The sequence below is a fragment of the Lontra canadensis genome, unplaced genomic scaffold (assembly GCF_010015895.1).
Source record: "Lontra canadensis isolate GAN:19392208 unplaced genomic scaffold, GSC_riverotter_1.0 scaffold23, whole genome shotgun sequence".
NCBI classification, from domain to species: Eukaryota; Metazoa; Chordata; class Mammalia; order Carnivora; family Mustelidae; genus Lontra; species Lontra canadensis.
Genome location: NW_022631017.1, coordinates 22536068 through 22556146, shown reverse-complemented (window position 1 = coordinate 22556146; position 20079 = coordinate 22536068). Strand labels below are relative to the sequence as shown.

The window sequence follows — 20079 nt, the reverse complement described above, 5'->3', positions numbered from 1 at the left end:
CTCTGTCTGTCAAATAAATATATAAAATCTTTAAAAATAATAATTATTTATAGAGAGGGTACTATATAATATGTAGCCATTTTATCAGCTAAACATGAAGTTGGAATCCCTCTTTCTTTCTCTCAGACTAAATCAACAATTTTTAGACATTTTTTCCTAATCAGTTAATTTTTCTTTCATTTAGGTGGGAACATTAGTTGGCATTTTACTTTAGTTGTGATCCATACAGTCTTGTCTTGGAGAACTAGAGACTCTGCAGTCTGCCTCTGGTTTTATGCCCCAGGATTTAATGTGGCATTGAAATAAAAGGGTTTTGTGTACTCAGACACCAGCTGCCTTGTGGCAACAAAGACTTTCTGGCCCTGCTGGTCTGAGTGGGTTGCAGTCAAAATGCTGCTCATTTATTGTTTGTTTCCTACTTTGTGGATTGGCCTATTTCAGAATAGTTTTAAAAAAATATTCCTTCTGTCATTTTTCAAAGAAAGATGAGAGACAAAAAATAATTCTGTTAAACATCTAATCTGCTTTCCTTTTTCTCCTCTTCTTTACACATCCTAAGGTGAATTTGGGTATTTCTCTTCTGTTTTGATGGTGAGATTACCCAGTTCCTCAGCAGTTTACATATGTGCCTTATTGTTTAAAAAAGCTTTTCTACTTTCTCAGTAATACCACTTAAATTAACTTAAGTCATTCTTTTAAATCTACCTTCTTTGTGTTTAATATTGAAAACTATCCATTACTTAGTTGAGGGATGTTTTCACATGAATTGAGACTAGTTATTTTATATAAATATATAGTGAGTCAGAATGGTAGAAATATAATAAAGCAGAAAGAATCTGGATTCCATAATGAATCTGCAAGCCAACTTATAAAACTTGATGTCAGGTCTTGTTTACTTGGTGCAGAATGACTTCAAGAAATCAAGAGGCTAAACTGTTACTTCTAACTTTAATTTGAAACTTTTAACCCTTCCAACCCAGTTAAGTGTGTGTACTTAGAGAATTCATTGAACTATTGAATCTATTTTATAGATAAGTTCCTTATCTATGAAAAGAGATGTGGGTAGAAACTAAGATCCCTTCCAGCTATAAGACGCTAAACTAGGTCTTTGCATTATCTTTTAATGACCTGAGACATGGCCTTCATGACCTTATTGTTTGATGTAAGACTGTGAAATTGTTTATGTTATTCTTTTTGTATGGGTAAAAATGGCCCCTGAAATTAACTACCATTGTGAGAACAGCTGCTTAAAATACCTGTGGACAGTACTGAGAATGTATTGGAAGCAACCCAAAATGAAAGGTCACTGCATCCTGTCACAGAAGTAATGGGATAGTGGAGTAGCTGTTATACTTGCCATGGTAGGTGTCATTAAAAAATGGCAATTGACTTTTTATGTTTTTCAAATCACTTACATTATACAGTATTAAGTGTCAGTTGATAAATGCTTAAATATGGGGTAAAACACCAAAGAACAGAAAAGCAGCCAAATTTCTGTTTTAAAGGAAAAATGATATACTACAAATACTTTAACCATAATACCTGATAGCATTTGACATTTAAAATAATTTATATATGGAGAGGTGCCTGGGTAGCTTAGTCCTTTAAGCATCTGACTCTTGGTTTGGGCTTAGGTCATGATCTCAGGGATGTGAGATTGAGCCTGTGTCTGACTCTACGCTCAGTGAGGTGTCTGCTTGAGAAATCTCTCCCTCTGCCCCTCCCCTGCCCCCTCTTTTCTCTCCCTCTGTCTAAAATAAACAAATAAATAAAATAATTTATGTATGGAAATACATTTAAAAAGATAAATCTCTCACTTGTTCATTATCTTTAGCTCACAATTGATTTGTCACTTATCTTTTATTGTTTAAAATGACATACAAATTATTAGGTAAATTAAAAAATAGAGCGCATAAAAGCAAACATTTGAGTTCCCGGAGCTAACCTTGGATAATTCATAAGGTATATATCATAGTGGTTTTTGGATGTATCTTTAGGGAGTGTTCTTTCCTGTAAGTTCTCAGTATAATTACCGAGTCTAAACATTAGGTCATTCACTCTAGATATTTGGAAAACAATGACAAAATACATTACCTAAATTAACCTCCTCGTACAAGCTCAGTGAACTAGGGATGTGTAAAACAACATGGATGACTGTTTTTAGAAGTCTGTTTAGTGTCAAAAAGCTAGCGATATGGTAAAATTATGAGGTTTTTTGGGCCATAGCTTAAAATGGTGTGTTAAGCTCATTCATGTTGGAAAAGGGACTTAGAATAAAGACTTTAGTCTCTTGTAGAGAATTTCCAAATTCCTTTTTGATCATAAAACTCAATGAAGTAGCATGCATTCCAGATAGAAGCACAACATTTGTTGTCAGGTTAACGATTTGCAATTTTTTCCCACATGAACAGATGTTTTCCAGTGCTTCCAACAAGTTTTAGAACTGTGCTGTTTTGTGATTTGAAGGAACCCTCATGGTAGGGAATTTGTGGATTATAAATTAGGGCTTATGGTAAGCACAGGTTATAGGAAATAAGATCACAAATGAAATTTTAATGTACAGTTTATATTGAAATAAAATAATAAAAAACCTGGTTATATTTTTTGAGAAGTGTCAGATAATTTTCTCACAGAGAAAAGTTAGGTTATATATTTTTTTTAGGTTAAAAATGTTAGTCATGTCCTTTCATTGCAGTGTTTACTGATATGAAGAATAAAGTGATGGTGGCAAAAAGTGAATATATAAGGAAATAACTAGCATGACACAATAGTTCCACTCCCATATTTACACAATAGAAATATTTACACAATATTTACACAATAGAAATAAAGAATTTACACAATAGAAATAAAGACGTGTGTTCAGAAAATGACTTGTGTAAGAATGTTTATAACAGCTTTATTCATAAAAACCAGTAATTGTAAGGAGCCCCAATGTCCATTAAGAGGAGAATGGACAAACAATGTGTGGTTCATTCAAGCAATGGAATGTTATTCAGCAGTAACAAAGAATGAGTTACCAATGTGGATAAATCTCAGCAGTAGTAGGTTTTTGGAAAAGGGATAGATAAAAAAGAGTACATACTGTATGGTTACATTTACATTAAGTACCAGAAAAAATAAAGCTAAATTATGTGATAGAAATCAGAACAGTATTTGACTGTGGGTGATGAGGAGGGACTGGAAGTACACAGGGGAAACTTCCTGAGGTAATGTAAATGTCATGTATATTCACTGAGGTGTTGGGCCCATGGGAGCATATACATGTGTTAGAAGTTAAGTTCCATCCAATTTACTATGTGTGCAGTTTACCTCAATAATAAACGAGGCAAAGTGAGTGTGTGGTACATTCTGGCATTACTAATCAAGCCATAGATGGCAATAGCCTATAAACATTTAGCTGCCTTTTGTCCATCTTGTCCATTTGAAATTATTTGATTAGGTGGGAGGGTAATATTTAATTAGTCTATGCTGAAATACAGAATAAAACATGCTCTGAGTGTTCTGTTATCAGAACATGTTATAAATTCTGAGGGTGTAAAAGAGTTGAAACAGGGTTGGACTGTAACTTATGACTTAGCATTCTTTTATGAAGGTCCAGTATAAGTGGACACCTACATGGCAAATCAAATAGAGACCACTGCTGGAACATCTGTCTGACCATATGCTTTGGCTTCAGGTTCAGTGTAGAAACTAAAATGCTAACGACTCCATCCATCATCACAGAGCTTGGCGGGCATGCATCATTGGATTGAACAGAGAAATTCAACAGTGGAGTTATTGAAAGTAGGGAATTGTGTGGGTAGATTTGGTGACACCATTTGTTTTGGTGAATTGAAAGGAGGCTGTTTAATGTGTGACTGATAATCCTATGCAGATTGCCATCAAAGCTGTGGCAATTGGGCCAATCTGTCAGTAATTGCCGCAGGTGCTGGCCCTATGCCTCCTCAGTGGGTCTGCCAAAACAGGAAAGTCAGCCATCACTTTGCGCTTGGTAAGATTTGTCACCGCTAATGTAGTATGATACAGCTAGTTTCTCAGCCAAAGGAAATGTCATTCCTTATGGAGCAATAGATAATTCAAGCAATGGATTGAGAGTAATAATTGGAGAGTAGAATTAGTAAAATGAAATGCAAATTGCTCTTAAAAAAAAACAATAAAACAACCAAAGAGAGGCCGACCTCTTGCAGTACCATTTGTTGTCAGCTGAGGATTAATGAAAATGGGTGGTCTGAAACTTCTGGGCATACGGTGTTTTGTCTGTCCAGGGAGATGTCATGGCCTTCTTCCTGTACTGCAGGTGAATGGCATCATGCAAGCAGTGGAAATCAGATCAGAAACATGGTATTTTACAAAATGAGTTAATTCGAAGGTATAAAAATTTTAGCTGATGAAACCCATCACTACACAATTTCAAATGCCACATAGTCATTGCTCACAGAGCTCCCTCTGACCTTCCATGCTATGGTATTTTTCCATGCCTATTTATACTGTCCCATGAAGTGCCTGGATGTTTGTAGCATATTGCATTTCTACAAGAGATGTTACTATCCCTAATAGGATTTCCTTTTGAGAAAAAAATCTGGTAATTTTGTATTTATTATAACAAAGGAAAATTCTTGGAAGAAATTGGTCTATGCCTAGAACAATGAAGTTTTTGATGGTCAATTCATTGAAAACTACTTTGAGAGGAGTATTTCAGAACCTGATTGACTAAACATATGTGATTAGCATATATTGGATGCCATGAAAAGAAGAGGGGAAAAAAAAAAAGGAAGGAGTTATAGTGAAAATTGGTGAAAGTCCTGACATTTTCTAAGTCATTGGCCTTAAGAGTGGCTGACTCATGTCTAAAATATTAGACTAACCAAAGGCAGCTTATAATTACTAGGATAGTGAATAAAGTTGAAGACATGATGTCAGAATGGCTAAAACAACATGGAATAGATATATCTTGAGATTCGTGGGAGAACAGATAAACTTCTTAAAATCTTAAATTATTGGGAATATTGAAGAGGGATTTAATTTGTTCTGTATAGGTTCTAAAGTAAAATACTAACTAATAGTTCGAAGCTCTGTGGTGAGAGATATAAGCTGATTATAAGAGAGAACTTTGTAATTGTAGGGCTGTTGAAACTTAGTATGAGCTCCTCCAGGAGGTAGTAAAACTACAATTAGTGGAAGTATCCAAGCATAATCTGGATAAGCACTTGCTAGAGCAGTTGAGTATGTTTAAGCATGAGGTTGAATACATTTTAAGATCCCTTCAGCCCAGAGAATTGCCTCTGTAACTGAATAAGAAAAGATGATACAGAATCTAAGCACTAAACTGTTTGAGAGTTGAGAGAGGGCTGCACTGAATGGAATGTTTGGTGAGATCATTAAGGAAGATTTGATTGAGTCTTTGAAGGATCTATAGGGCGTGAATAGCAAAGATACGTGAACACGGTTATCACAGCAGGTTAGTGTATGTGCGTGGGTGGCATAGGAATGTCAGGAAAAGGAGCTTCTCGAAGTGGAAGGTTCTCAATGAGAAGTGGAAGTAAAGACAGGTTTTTGGCAGGGTTGGGACTGGGCCCTGATGAAGACATAAACCAGAAGGGCCTGGGATTAGCCGGTCCTGGTGGAATCAAAAAATACATGAATAGCAAAGGAGAAGGATAGATGAAAGAAGTACCAGTTGACAGAATTGGGGAGGATGTGAGTGAAATGATCAAGACAGCTTTCCAAATTTCCTCAAAAGTTTATTTTTTAAAGCCAGTCAGTGAGTTTGTTTTCTCATTTTCTGTTTCAGGACTGATTTTTCTGTTAGACCCATCTGTTTCCTTTTTTTAATTTTTCCTATGTTCATAATTGCATATAAGTTATCTAGATAGGAGTGAAAGGTGCGAGGACATTCCCCCTTCCTTTTGGCTCTTTTGAGCTTTAATAAAAGTTTGTCAAGACAGTTGGAAGCTTGTGGATGGTCCTGATATCCACTGGCAGGCTATTGGTGCTTTTAACCTTGGCTTCTTCTCTACCTTGTGGCTCACAGAACAGAGTAATGTCCGAGGGCAGTGTTAACCACGTCTGTGGTGTTTCCCTGATTTCTTGTAAACTGATAAACAGTAGCATGCCATTTAATTCTAATTGTCTCTTTTTATTCTTACTTTAAGCAGTAGTGATTTTTTTTTCTGTGTATATGCTGATTTAGTTATTTCTGTTTTACTTGAGAGATCATGTACCATTTGGTAGCTAAGCTATCACTCTTGTGAGTCTGCTGCTTTTCCTCAGGACTTTGGTTTATTTGAGTTCAGGGCATTATATTCTTCCTTCATGGCTTCATACAAAGAATTATGGCTGTTGGTCTTGAAGTCAAGTCATTGACTGAGTATCATGGATTGTAATGTTTATCTTTTATCTTTGGCATATTGGGTGTGTATGTATGTAAATAGTGAACATCAGAATATTTAATCATGTTTAATGTTTTGGATTGTTAAATATCCCTGAGGTCATTTTGGTTGGCTTTCTGTGGCTTTCTACCATAAAGAGTTCAATGCCTTGAAGATCGAGTGCATTCTTTTCCATCTTCAATAATTTATAAACTCTCGGGTTTGTTGTCTGCAGATTACATAATTGATTATAAATGAATAATGTGTGGAAAATACTTTATCTTTCTTATCTATCCCTGGAGCATGACTGAAAGCCTGGCAGTCATAGAAGCTCAAGGATTTCTTCCTATCGATATCTATAAATAACAATTTACTGCTTTTTCTGTGCAAGAATAATGTACTCTTCTGCTGTTCCTAAAGCTGCCCTTCGGTGTGTTTTCTAAGTGTGTCACATCAAGCACTTTACAACTTTCCATTGACTTCCTGTGATCAGTGTTACAACACCGAGGCTCTGGTAGCAGGCTGGGTTTCTTCTTTATGAAAAGCAATCTGATATAAAAATCCAATATTTGTAAAATCATTTTATGGTACAACAAAACCTAGAAAATCACACAAAAATAACTATGACTGGATGAATTTTCATGAGGTACACACCACACAGGACAAGAAAGGGACTTCGCCAGCCATCCTATGGGCTCCTTCACAGGGTTCAGTCCCAGCCACACCTGAGCCAGCTCCCTACCGCTGCAAATAATGGTTTTCTTCACGTCTAGCCCTTCTTTGTTTTTCATAGATTTTTTTTTCACTTATATGTACATTTCTAAATACTCCAGATTAGTCTTATCTAATTTTTAAAATGGGTTTTTAAAGTGTCTTTTAATCTGTGGGTTTGTCCTCTATCCCTTTCTTTTCCTCACAGTTTGTCTATTGAGGAGGAACCCAGAACATTGACTTGTAGTTTTGCACAGTCATTTTACTGATTGCATATTAATGTCCTCTTCGATTTAACATGTTCTTCTGAATTTTTTTGTAAATCGGCAGCCACATCCAGAATCAAGTTTGATCCTTTGGAATGCTAGAGATGGTGCCTGGTATGATTATAGTAGGCACAAAATGTCTCTTTCTTCCCCCGCCCCTTTTTTGTGTTTTCTTCATAGCCATTGATGCATAATGCCTGTATTATGCATTATATGCCTGCATAATTCATTGTTCAGGCTGTAAATTGTGATATTCTAATTCTGTTATTTATTTTGTACTATTATTTTATACTATTATTTTGTATCATTATCTATTTTGTACTAGTTTAGTTAAAGAAGAAAAACTTCTCATCTACCTTTCTCTACCCAGTAGCATACTTCATTAAGGAAAGAGGGGAGAAAGGCTCAAATCTTTGTTTTGGCTATTGGTTGTCAATATAATGAGTTGATCCCTTATCATCTCCAAAGGTGACTGATTCTTCTTCTGAACTTATGGACTTAAACTTGTTTAATTGACTTCAGTTTGTTGTAATTATTACTATTATTACTACTATTAAAACTCAAACTACCCCATCTTTGGCTAATGAGAACCTCTTCAAGTTGGCTCCAGAGTTCTTTTGATATGACTTCAGTAGTTTTTGGTAGTTTCCTGCTGTCTGATATTGTGAGATGTTCCTTCGTTCTTTTGTACATTTTCTTCTCCAAATCCAGTGTGCTGGTTTGTTTTAGTGAGATTGTGTATTTCAGGACCATGATGTGGATGCTAAAGGGTACTCATTTTGTTAGACCTTTTCAGTGAACAGAACTAAGGTAAAATGCATATTTAAAGATAAGCTCTCTATGAGTTCTTCTTTATATTTCAACTTCAAGCCTAAAGATTTTCACCTAATGTTTTCTCTGTTACAATTTGTCAGTTATGGCTTCTTTTTTCCATGCTACTATTCTTGAGTCTCAATGAGGCAGGGAAAGAGAGAGTTCAAATACTCCATAATTCCTCATTTTTAAAATCTGATGTCATTTTGAATATTTGCACCATGTAACTTGTAGCATGTAACTATTACATACTATCTTCTCTCTCATGTAGCCCTTATTTACTTAGTTCTTCAGGTAACTATGTTCTTAATGATCACCATCTTCTTATATCTCATGTTTTCCCAGTAACTTTGGTTGTTTAAAGGTCATTTTCAGGTAAATTGTTAAGGAAGAGCACATGGAATTAATACTCCTGAGTTCTTGAATGTTGATTGTAGTTTATATGTGAACTTGATAGATTTTTGTGCCCTTGATCCTTTTTTTAAAGATCTTATTTATTTATTTGAGAGAGAGAGAGAGAGGGAGAGAGAGAGCATGAGCATGAGCAGGGGGAGGAGAGGGGAAGAATCTTAAGCAGACTGCGCTGAGCATGAGCCTGACATAGGGCTTGATCTAACAACCGTGAGATCATGACCTGAGTTGAAATCAAGAGTGGGATGCTTAACTAACTGAGCCATTGAGGCGTTCCTGTACCCTTCTTAAGTCAGTTGCAGGATATAAAATCCTTTGTTCACATTTTCCTTCCTTGAGTAACTTTAATATGTTATTTCATTTTGTTCTGGCATAAAGCCTTGTTATCAAAGTCTGAGAATATTTGTTTCCTTACAAGTCATGTGTCTGCTTTTTCTAGATATTCAAAGGATTTTTTCCTGTTTTTTTAAAAGATTCTAATTTTATCAGACTGTGTATTGCTGTGAGTCATTCTAGGTTACTGTTCTCAGGTATGTGGTGTGTTCTTCCATTGTGTATTTTTAAAACTTTTTTTTAATTTTTAGAAAGTACTTTTAATTATTAATTAATTAATTTTTAAAAAAGACTTTATTTATTTATTTGACAGAGAGAGATCACAAATAGGCAGAGAGGCAGACAGAGAGGGAGAAAGGAGGAAGCAGGCTCGCCGCTGAGCAGAGAGCGATGCGGGGCTTGATCCCAGGACCCTGAGATTATGACCTAAGCTGAAAGCAGAGGCTTTAACTCTCTGAGCCACCCAGGCGCCCCTTAATTATTATTTTAGTAATTTTTTTGTTTCCTTGCGTTTGTATGGACTCGTGTTATCTCTGTGTTTGATCTTCTTTGCGTTTCATCATTAATAGTCATTTTCTCTGGAATCTTTTTTGTTCTCTTTAAGTTAAAAGTCTCTTTTTTCGCCACATTCTGTTTCCCCACAACAGACATCATCTGTTGATTTTATTTACTCTAGTTAATCATATTTCTGAAGTGACATTTTTCTTTTATTTCCAATTTTTCTTGAGTTCTGTCATCTTACTTATGAGTTTTATTCAAATTTATATTATTTTTTCATGTCATGAATCATTTTCTTAATATGTTTTAACATAGCTTGAAATATTAAGTTTCAGTTTTGATCTGTTTTGTGGGCATATTTTCCTGACTTACTTTCAGAGACTCTGGGGTTCACTTCCATCTCCAGAATCCCTTCACCTGGACACCTACTTCGATTAAGTAACTTGGGACTATAGCATAGACAAGTTGATTATCCAAAGACCACCACAGTTTTTAAATGTGTTATTCACTTAGATAATGTGTTGATTATTATCTTCATTATATTGCTATTATCAAGATTTGCAATGAGAACTTTTGCACAAGTAGTCTCATTAATATTCTTAACATCTGTGTTGAATAGCAGATACAAATAGATACCTCCAGTTTTAGATAAAAATATGGAGATATGAGAAATCCTGAGAATTGCGAAGCTACTAAATGGTTGTTTCAAAATGGAACTTAGGTATCATCTTCCATCCAGCGGGGTTCAGTGCACTTTCTCATGCTCTCTGTGTTGCCCCTCGTACCACAATACGCAAAGACACCTATGCTTCATAGGCTAAAACTCTTTCTTGTTTAATAGCCGAATTTACATTTTATTGCACTTGCGTAGTGATTGATTCTAGGAATTTGTTATCCCCAGCACATTTTTACCCTGCTTTTTAAAAAAATCAGAATTATATATGCCACCTCTCTTTTTTTTTCTGGTCAACTGTCTTTCACTGTGTTCACTCCTTTCATTGCCAAATAGTAAATATATTGGCCAACTTAGTATTATCATTTTAGTTCGATTTTCCTAGAAGAACACTGTGTTCTTATTAAATGTTTGATCTGTTGAAAGAAATATAATGATTTCTAGTGGCTATAAATGAGTGCTTTTCTCAAAACAGTAACATGTTTCTAATCGTAGAACTGTCTAGATTTCTAAGCCTTTAATTTTGCTATAAAACTTTTTGTGTTTCTAAAATTTTTGGTTTAATTGTTCAATAATGATAATGATATAATAATAATAATAATAATAATAATAGCTGCTGATGAGAAAGAAAAAACATTCATATGGTAGACAAGCCCTGGTAAGGAACCCTCAGTTCCTTGGCATTAATTTGGTTGGATTATTGTATGATTCACTTCAATCTTACTTAATCATACTGTGCAGATTTACTTTGGGTTTAGTTTTGGACAAAAGGGCAAGTACCGACAAATCATATGCCACCCTCTTAGTCCTCTTACTGTATTCACTAGGAACCTAAATACCAAATGTAGGGAAGCAGTCTCTTAACAGTTTTCTGACTCAAGAGGATGGAGGGATCATATATCATCATGTGCCCAAGAAAGACAGTGAAAAATAAATAAAACGATAAATGTAATTTTAATATTTTCTTCAAGTCAACAGAGTGAAATAATCCCCATAAGTATTCTAAGAACCACATTATTTAATTTTAAATTAAATTGGATTAATTCTATTCCTCAAGCTTTGAAAAGAAAAGCTGAGGTAAACTGTATCATGTTTTAACTGTACCATATTAACTGTTAGGAGTTCTAGTTGAAAATAATATAAAACCAGGTGTATTTTGTCCTTTAACAGGAAGTCCAGAGAGAATAGGGCTCCAGAACTTGATACCATTTCAGACACTTGATCAAGAACCTGATTCTGTCTTCATCCCTGAGGTGCCGTCCTCAGTGTGTCCACTTTCCCTCACATTGGGTTCTCTCACATTGACAAGTCTGCTCTTCCAGCTTTAGGCGTAACATGGAGAAAAAGAAAAGAGGACTCACTGTGTCTTCTCTAGAAGTGTGAAAAAAACCTTTCTGGAAGTGAATTGGCCTGTTTTTATAGAATCTCATTAGCCGTAATCAGAACACACACCCGTTTTTACAACTCTCACTATGATTAGGAGTAAGACCTCCATGATTATCTTCTGCCCGTGTGTTTCAAGCTGTAATGCCTTGGGGCATAACCTAGGGATCTATGAAAATGTAGATTCTGATTCAGTACGTCTAGAGTGATCTCTAGGCTTAGGATTTGTAACAATTTGACAGGAGATTCTGATGCTGGTGGTCTGTAGACCACACTTGGAATAGCAAGGGGTTTGATTGATAACTTGGCTATTATAGATGTTGAGAATTAACCAGTATTATCACTACACTACTTTAAGCCAGGAATTGAACTTGTCAAGTAAACACTGCATATGGCCTGCATGAGGAAGCTTACTTAGTTAAACAGAGGAGTATAATACTCAGGGACTTTAATGACAAGTCTCAGCAACCTGTACGGGAGACACAGCAAATAAGAAAGCATGGAGAGCATATGAGAATTGGGGGAGAGAAAAAGGCCAAGTGTTGGGATAGAATCCTTTGATCATATAATTTTGTGGTTTGTTTCTCAGTATTTCTCAAAGTTGGGGATATTTGCAGTGGTGAAATCATATAAAAAACTCAAAACAGGATAAAGAGCCTGGAACTGAAGAATGTAAAAGCAGAAAACTATATGCAAACACTACTGCGTAAGGAAGAAATTTAACTCTACTTCTTTCTTCCTTCATAGGGCTGTGCATTCTGCTAAATTGATAACTTGTAGTCAGGCGAAGACCTATTATTTTGGATTATAAAAGAAAAGTTATCATTATTTTTGACTTCTGAAATGTACATGTCCTCATTTACTACATTTAACTGTAATGCGTTACTGGAAGCTGAGTAAATAATGCAATGTCTAGTATAGTAGGTTATATTTCTCATTAGTACAATGCTTTGACCAAGGCTTTACAGCAAATAATCAATTCATTGGACTGGACCCAGAATATAAATGGAGAAAAGAAAAGAGCAGCTTTGGTTTAGTTTAGAGGAAATACTGCTAGATTTTGTGTCAGTAAACCTGGTTTTGAGTTTTAATCCTGCTACTAAGAGGCTACATATCACATTTCTAATCTTTCTGAATCTGGATTTTATGATCTTTAAATGGAGATAACTATCACATAGGTTTTTTTGAGAGAGCAGTGGCAGCACCGAGATGATACCCTATATACCATCAGGTACATGGAGGCATTTATTAAATATTATTGAAGATAAGGCTGAATATTATGAGGGCATAATGGTATGACAAATAGTTATTGTTATTTCAAGAGGTAAATAGCATGTATGTCTCCTATGCTCTTTAATTATATAAACAGTGTATATCCTATGTAGGCATATATATTTTGTACTTATGTTAGCATATTAATAAACACAAATATAAATATAGTATAATGTAATCAGCTTTGTGTACTCCTTAAACAGGCCCCTCTATATAATGTAAGCATTTTCTCTTCATTATTATCCAGGAGAATGATCAGAGATCTTGGTGCAAAAATTCATGGAATAGGTGGGTAAGGAAAGAATTATTTAAAAAGCTGAATGAATAGAATATGGTAAAATCGTAGTTGGGACTTTATGTCCTTAGGTATATATAAATGTGTATGCATACCCATACATGAGTATATACTACACAGTATGCACAGATAAATCATTTCGGATGTGGAGAAAAATGATTACAGATACAGTGGATTTTAGGATTTAAAAAATTACTTAAGTAATAGAATGATCCCTTTATTATTTACTCTTTAAAAAAATACAAAGTGTTTTAGCCATGAAAAAATTAAAGAAAACAGTAAGACGACCACAAATGTACCCACCAAATTTAAAAGAAGTTGAAGTTTGCGTTTTTATTTCATACACTAATTTTTGTTAAAGAATTTTATTTGAGATTTTAACATGTGTATATGTATTTCACATAAACGAGATAATGGAGCTGGTTGTGATGGCTATTGCTGATTTTTCAGTACTTTTAGGAGCCAAATGATATTACATCGGTAATTTGAAAGTGGCCACAGTGAGACTGTTTACAACATAGAAACTGAGATATGATACAAATCAACACTTTATATTTTTGGTTACGAACGAGCTGTTCAGCATTTTACCAGCACACTGCTGGCCTTAGCTTGCCTAAACTTCTATATTGTATTTTATTGGATGGCCAAATCTCAGTCTATTCAGGAAAATTTGGATCTTTCCCATATTGAACTGTTCCTATATTGAAACGATTCTGAGTTCAACATTCTTGTACAATATCTCCGTATGCAGAGATGTACATATGCAAAAGTGACTCAGATGTAGAAATGTAGACGTGAACTGCTGGATGCTAGGCTATGTACATCTTCAGATTTTCTAGAGAGTAACAAATTATCTTTTAAAGTGACTGTAGTATTTTATACTTCCATTAGTAATCTTAGGGGGTTTGTTTCCCACAGCTAGAGTACGAGATGATTTTTAAGTAGTATGAAAGGATACCAGAGACACTCGGCATTTCACCAACAAGAGAGGAGGTCGAGGATCATGACCAGTTCTTTCTCATAGTTACGACTTTTCTTTGCCCTTTATGCTATCTTTGACATATAGACGTTTTAAAATTAAGGTTGAGGATCTCTTTTCATGGTTATTAGACATATACATTTTTCCTTTTTATAGCCTGTCCACTTTTTGATAGGGTTGTTTGTCTTTTTTCTTATTGAACTGTAGAAGATCTTTACATAACCTGGCTATTTATCTTTTGATGGATTATTTCCATGACAAATATCTTATCACAGTTGGTGGCTTGTTTTTTTCACTTTATTTATGTTGTCTTTCAACATATAGAAGTTATAAATTTTATTATAGTTGAATTTTTCAACCATTTCTTTTATAGCTTACACTTACTGGTATTGTGCAAGGTACCCTGATGTTGTAAATAGGCTTTTCAGTATTTCATTTTGAAAGTTGACAGATATGCTATTAACATTTAGGTTCTTTTGATTACTTCTCTTAAATGGTATAAATTGGCTGTCATTAATGCCAAAGAGATAAAGTTTGCAAAGAAGAGAGATTTTGGTTTGACTCTAAATTATTCATCAGTATTTTATTGTCATTCTGTGGCTGGTCACATGCTACACTTTTAGAATACAAAGATGCATTGGGCATGCTCTTGGTCTTCTCATGGAACAAACCTATTATATAGCACATGCAGTATAGAATAAGGGCTAAAGGAAGCTCCCATAAGTATACTTTGGGAGAAGGAGGGCAGTGAATTATATGCCATGGGGCCATTAACTCTTCTGTTAATTCATATGCTGTGAGCTAATAACAATTTTATGGAAAATAGTAGTAATCTATAATGTCAGTGCTATGCCCCTAAAGGATACCAGTGTTTATTTCCATGCTTTTTTTGGGTTGAATGACACTGGAAGAGATTTGTGGAACTACATAGACAGTTTCCTCCTAATTTAGAAACAAGAATAATGTATCACAGATATTGGTTGCTAAGGTGCTTTAGATTTATGGAAATGTTAAGAACCTGTTTTTTAAAGATTGGTTTCTGCTTGCAGAGACGAAATGGAGAAGATATACCAGTAGCCCAGACTAAGAACATCAATCACAGAAGATTTGCTGCTTCCTTTAGATTGAAGGAAGTGACAAAAACTGACCAGGATTTGTATCGCTGTGTAACTCAGTCAGAACGAGGCTCCGGTGTGTCCAATTTTGCTCAACTCATTGTAAGAGGTAAAGTCACTTTCACTTCATGAAATTGCTTGGCTTGGTTAAAACAAAGCAACCTTGTAGAGATTTTGATTGATTTTAAACCTGCTACTCTTCATTTCAAGTCACCAAGAAATTATATCATATAAAAGTTCTGCTAATATGTGACTCTTGATCTCAGGGTCATGAGTTCAAGCCCCACATTGGGTACAGAGATTACATAAATAAATAAAACTTAAAAAAAACAAGTTCTGCTAATGTCTTAAGGTAAAGTAATACCGTTGTACATTTATCGAACAAGGTTTCAAAAAGTGTTTTCCATAGAAAGGAATCTATTTTAAAAAACTCTTTAATAGGGCCACCCATGTAGAACACTTTATTCCATATTGCAACCACCTAGTTTTGCATTTTAATTTTAGATTGGCTTTTCCTGTTTAAAATAGCTCCACAGGGATGCCTGAGTGGTTCTGTAGGTAAAGCAGCTGCCTTCGGCTCAGGTCATGATCCCAGAGTCTTGGGATCGAGTACCACATCAGGCTCCTTGCTCGGCAGGGAGCCTGCTTCTTCCTCTACCTCTGCCTGCTGCTCCCCTGCTTGTGCTGTCTCTCTCTAACAACTAAATAAATGCAACCCTAAAAAAATAAAAAATAAATAAAATAAAATAGCTCCACAGATACCACCTTTGTTCTTTAAAGCATTGTGGTCATGAGGTCAAGGTCAGGGTTTCTGTCCCCATTGAGAATTGTAAATTTTAATGGTATCAAAACCCAGTGGTGGTGGATGTTCATCAATTCTGGCCTCCTAGAGGATCTTAGAAAGTCAGACTTGCTAAGTGGTTTTAGCTTAGCTTGACAAGTACAAGTATACAGCGTGTATTAAATTCATTCAAAATTTACTGTGTCCCTGATATTATGAAACATATGCACCATTCTAGTTTGTGGAGATAAAATCATAAATAAAATATAATGTCCCTGACCTCGTAGAGCTTAACACTGAGGTGCATTAGGCACACTGTATAGAAAAATATTGAAAATATATCAAATTATGGTACATGCTATGAAGAAAAATAAACACTCAAAGTGACGGCGATTAATATTTTTTATTATTTTTAATTAAAAAATATTTTTTTGTGATTAATGTTTTTGTTAGCGTGGTTTGGAAGACCTTTTTGAGAGGGGGAGGTTGAGCTGAACCCTTAAAAATGAGGAATCGGGCCCCTGGGTGACTCAGTCAGCTAAGCCTCTGCCTTCAGCTCAGATCATGATCCCAGGTCCCTGGAATCAAGTCCCATATAAGGGCCCCTGCTCAGCAGAAAGTCTGCTTCTCTGCCCCTCCCCTGGCTCCTGTGCATTCTCTCTCTTGCTCACTCTCTTTCTCTCTTAAGATCTTAAAAATAAATAAATAAATAAAAATGAGGAACCTATTTCCTATGTGAAAATTTAGAGGAAATACAGCTGTTGAAAAGACTCCAGCATCAATCAATAATGACACAAATGAAAATAATTATAAACCACCGAAGTCTCCTCAAGTTTAGGAGATTCTAACAAGAATGTCTAACCTGAACTGAGATTTATCTGAGACATCAAGGCAAGAACCTTCTGAGTGAGTTTTCTTTGAGATAGACTCTGAAGGTTGAGAACCCTTGTTCCGGTGAGGGGTGTGGATGTGGGGACAGGGATAAGAGAAATAAATGCTACCAGAAGTGCCAACAGAGAACAAGGCATGTGTCAAGGCCCAGAGGCTGGAAGGAGAACATGAGAGACATTCATATTCAAGTTAATCTATTTGAAATGCTTGACATCAAATGTCTTTTACATACATTATTTCAAGATTTACTTGATTTTAATACTTTAACCTTTAATGCTTTAGAAAGAAGAAAATTAAAATTCAGACTATTTGATAATAGCCCAGAGCCACAAAAATCTAATAATTGACTGAACCAGAGTTTAACCCTGTATTTCTAGAGTCCTGATGCTGGGCTGCTTCTTCTCCAACACAGCTTTATCTCACATTATCACGATTAAATAATGCCACTAGCCATTTGTAATGCTTTTTGTCTTGAGAGATCCTATAGATCATTTTTTTTTAAGGTTTATCTTTGTGGACTGGATATGACTCTGTATTAAATAAGACCTCTCTTGTGTCTCCAGAGTCAGCTCATATCATCTGCTTAAGTTCATGAAAGCACAGTCCCAGTTAATTGAATAATGTGAAGATAGCATAGTATTTAAGTGTTCAGTGCCCAGGCAAGTTGAAGGCAGAGAGACAATTTTTATGTTCGTAGATGCTGTATACTCATCTCTCTTAAGCCTGTTGCAGCGTCTTTCTCACCTGAGCCTGCTTTGGAGAGCCTGAAGGTGTCCTTAGGTGGTCTTCAGAGTGATCAGTATGCTCTGGAGAGAGGAGGTTGGGTGTGTTCACTGATCTGTATGGTCCTCTGGGCATTTGGTGTGCAGCTGCTGAAGATCTGGTGGCCTTTCATGGAACAGTTGGAGTGCTTTTGAATAGTGTAGTTGTTTATATGTGTGTGTCTGTCCATCTACATGTGCTTATGTCTCTGTGTATATATATGTCTGTATATTTATGTACATACATATCCTTTTTTTGAGGAAGTGGTCTTGTGGTGTATTCAACAGTTTATAGAAAGCAGTGTTGAAGCTTCTGTCCAGGCGCTCCCTTTTTAAAGATACATTTCCCTTTCTCATATAGCTGTTTTATTTATATTTGTGTATTTTCGAAGAGATTTGTTTTGGCATTACCAGATCTCTCTTGTTGACCTGAATCAAAAAAGTAGATTTTATTGGAGCACCTGGGTGGCTCAGTCTGTTGAACGTCTGCCTTCTGCTCGGGTCATGATCCCAGAGTCCTGAGGTTGAGTCCCACCTGGGGCTCCCTGCTCAGCGAGGACACTGCTTCTCGCTCTCACTCTGCTGCTTCCCCAGTTTGTGCTGTCTCTCTCTCTGTCAAATAAATAAGTAAAATCTTAAAAAAAAAAAAGTAGATTTTATCATTTTATCAAAGCTTGGTTTTCTTTACCTGGAGACAAATGTATTATGGCTGCTCTGGGAGGGTTACTTGTGGAATAAATATTTCAGTAAGATTTATAAATGGAGAATCTTTGGATTTCATAGACAAGTTTAACTTTTTTTTTCCTTTTTAAAGTTCTGCCATTTAACCTACATTTCGATTCAGATTTTATATGGTACTTAGTTGGTTATAAAATACAGTGGTGCTTTGAATCTTGCTATCCAGAGTCCACCAACATTTTAGAAACATATTTTGATCATTTTGGCAGTTTTATTTTCTTTTCAACATATTTTAGGTTGTTATATATCGAATACATACAGGTGATACTTTGCTTGTTGTTTTATTTGAAAATGAATATGAAGGAATATATTTTCTTTTTTGTCTAGATAACCACCAAAATAAATATTGTTAACCAAAAACCCACCCTTTAGGGTCAGCTGTCCTGGTGTTAAAACAGTGCTGAGAATTAACTATGGTGACAGGTCCTGTCTCTCATTGGCAGTTTTAAAACTGACATCCTGTTACATCGATACTAAAGATGGTAATTTTAAAGGAAATTTTTGGGGCAGTGATATGAATAGTCTTTAATAAGAGCTGGCATAGTATTGCCTGTTGTCAAAAATGACCCAAGGGTAAGAGTTTATTAGTGCATTTTCTCCTAAACTGAAAATGACAGGGCATGCTTAAGGCTCTTTTGCTACTGTTTGTTACAAATGAAAATTTCACTGCAAAATTCTCGTGTTGAAGAGTATTGATCTCTGTGTTCCCACAGCCAGAAGAAGAAGAAAAAAATAGTATGCTGAAACAGAATTTACTTTGTCATGACTTTAGCATTGCTTCCAGATCATTTTGAGTAATGATAATGTCTTCAGCTTGTGGAAGCCAATCTTTATTGACAAAAAGTTTTTACAGAGATGAGATGAAGAGCAGATGTTTCTACTCAGTGTTTCCACAAAATTGAAGTGTAAAAAATGTGAAATACAGGTTGAAATGGCATTTACAAGCTGAAAGCTGAAAGCCCTGACTTTGTAGCCACGTTGTGTTATAGATTCTCATCCTTTACCATCTTCTCCGTTCTTTCCCGCCTCTAAATCAAGGGTCCACTTACATTCCTGAACAACTGACCCACAATGAACTTCTGTGAAATTCACTATCTGATGCAACGGATGCTCAATTTCTATTTCTATTTGTTAGTTATGCTTTTCTATTTCTTATCAGTGAAACTCCAGACATGTTTTAAGTTATTTAATGGGAAAAACACAATTTTTGTTCTTTTGTCTCTGTTGTTGGTTTGATTTTTAAATTTTAGCACCAACTATCAACCATCATTAAAATGCTGTGGACATAAAATATATTCCATTAATATTTTTATCTATTCTCAGTGAGTACTAGTGACCTCTAGCTGTAGAGTCAGTAGGGTGGATGTCTGTCCCTGACCTTTCTCTGTTAGCGGGTGGACCTGTAAAAACAAATTTTGGTGTTTAAGATGATAAGGGGTTTGGATTGCTGTTCATACTTCCCTTTGTAAAACAATGAAACTTAGCTTAAAAATAAGGGTATTTACTGACCTTTGTACCTGGAAAGTACCAAAATAGGCTTTAGGGTTGGTTCATTTAGTTTTGAAAGATCGAAGTTCTTCCCAGTTCTTCTCACTGTAGTCCATAGTTTTGTCTTCCATCCTAAACTAGGGTCTCCTCATGGTCATAGGATAGCAGTATACTTACATGCTTTTTGGTCTCATCCACTTGGGGTTAGAGAGGTTACTCTCACAAGTATCAAAGATAGTATGGTTGCATGTGGAGAGACACCTGGAATATCCAGTATAGAATATTTGTACGTGGGATTCC

At 35.5% G+C, this 20079-nt stretch overlaps 1 protein-coding gene across 15 annotated transcripts in view; it reads left to right on the top strand.

Moving 5' to 3' along the window:
* Positions 1-20079, top strand: part of PTPRK (protein tyrosine phosphatase receptor type K) — a 549502-nt gene that overhangs the window by 274335 nt on the left and 255088 nt on the right. For all 15 annotated transcript variants that reach the window (XM_032862518.1, XM_032862504.1, XM_032862503.1 and 12 more), the window contains one exon: positions 15055-15229. In XM_032862518.1, the coding sequence (XP_032718409.1) occupies positions 15055-15229 (175 nt within the window). The remainder of the gene's footprint in view (positions 1-15054; positions 15230-20079) is intronic.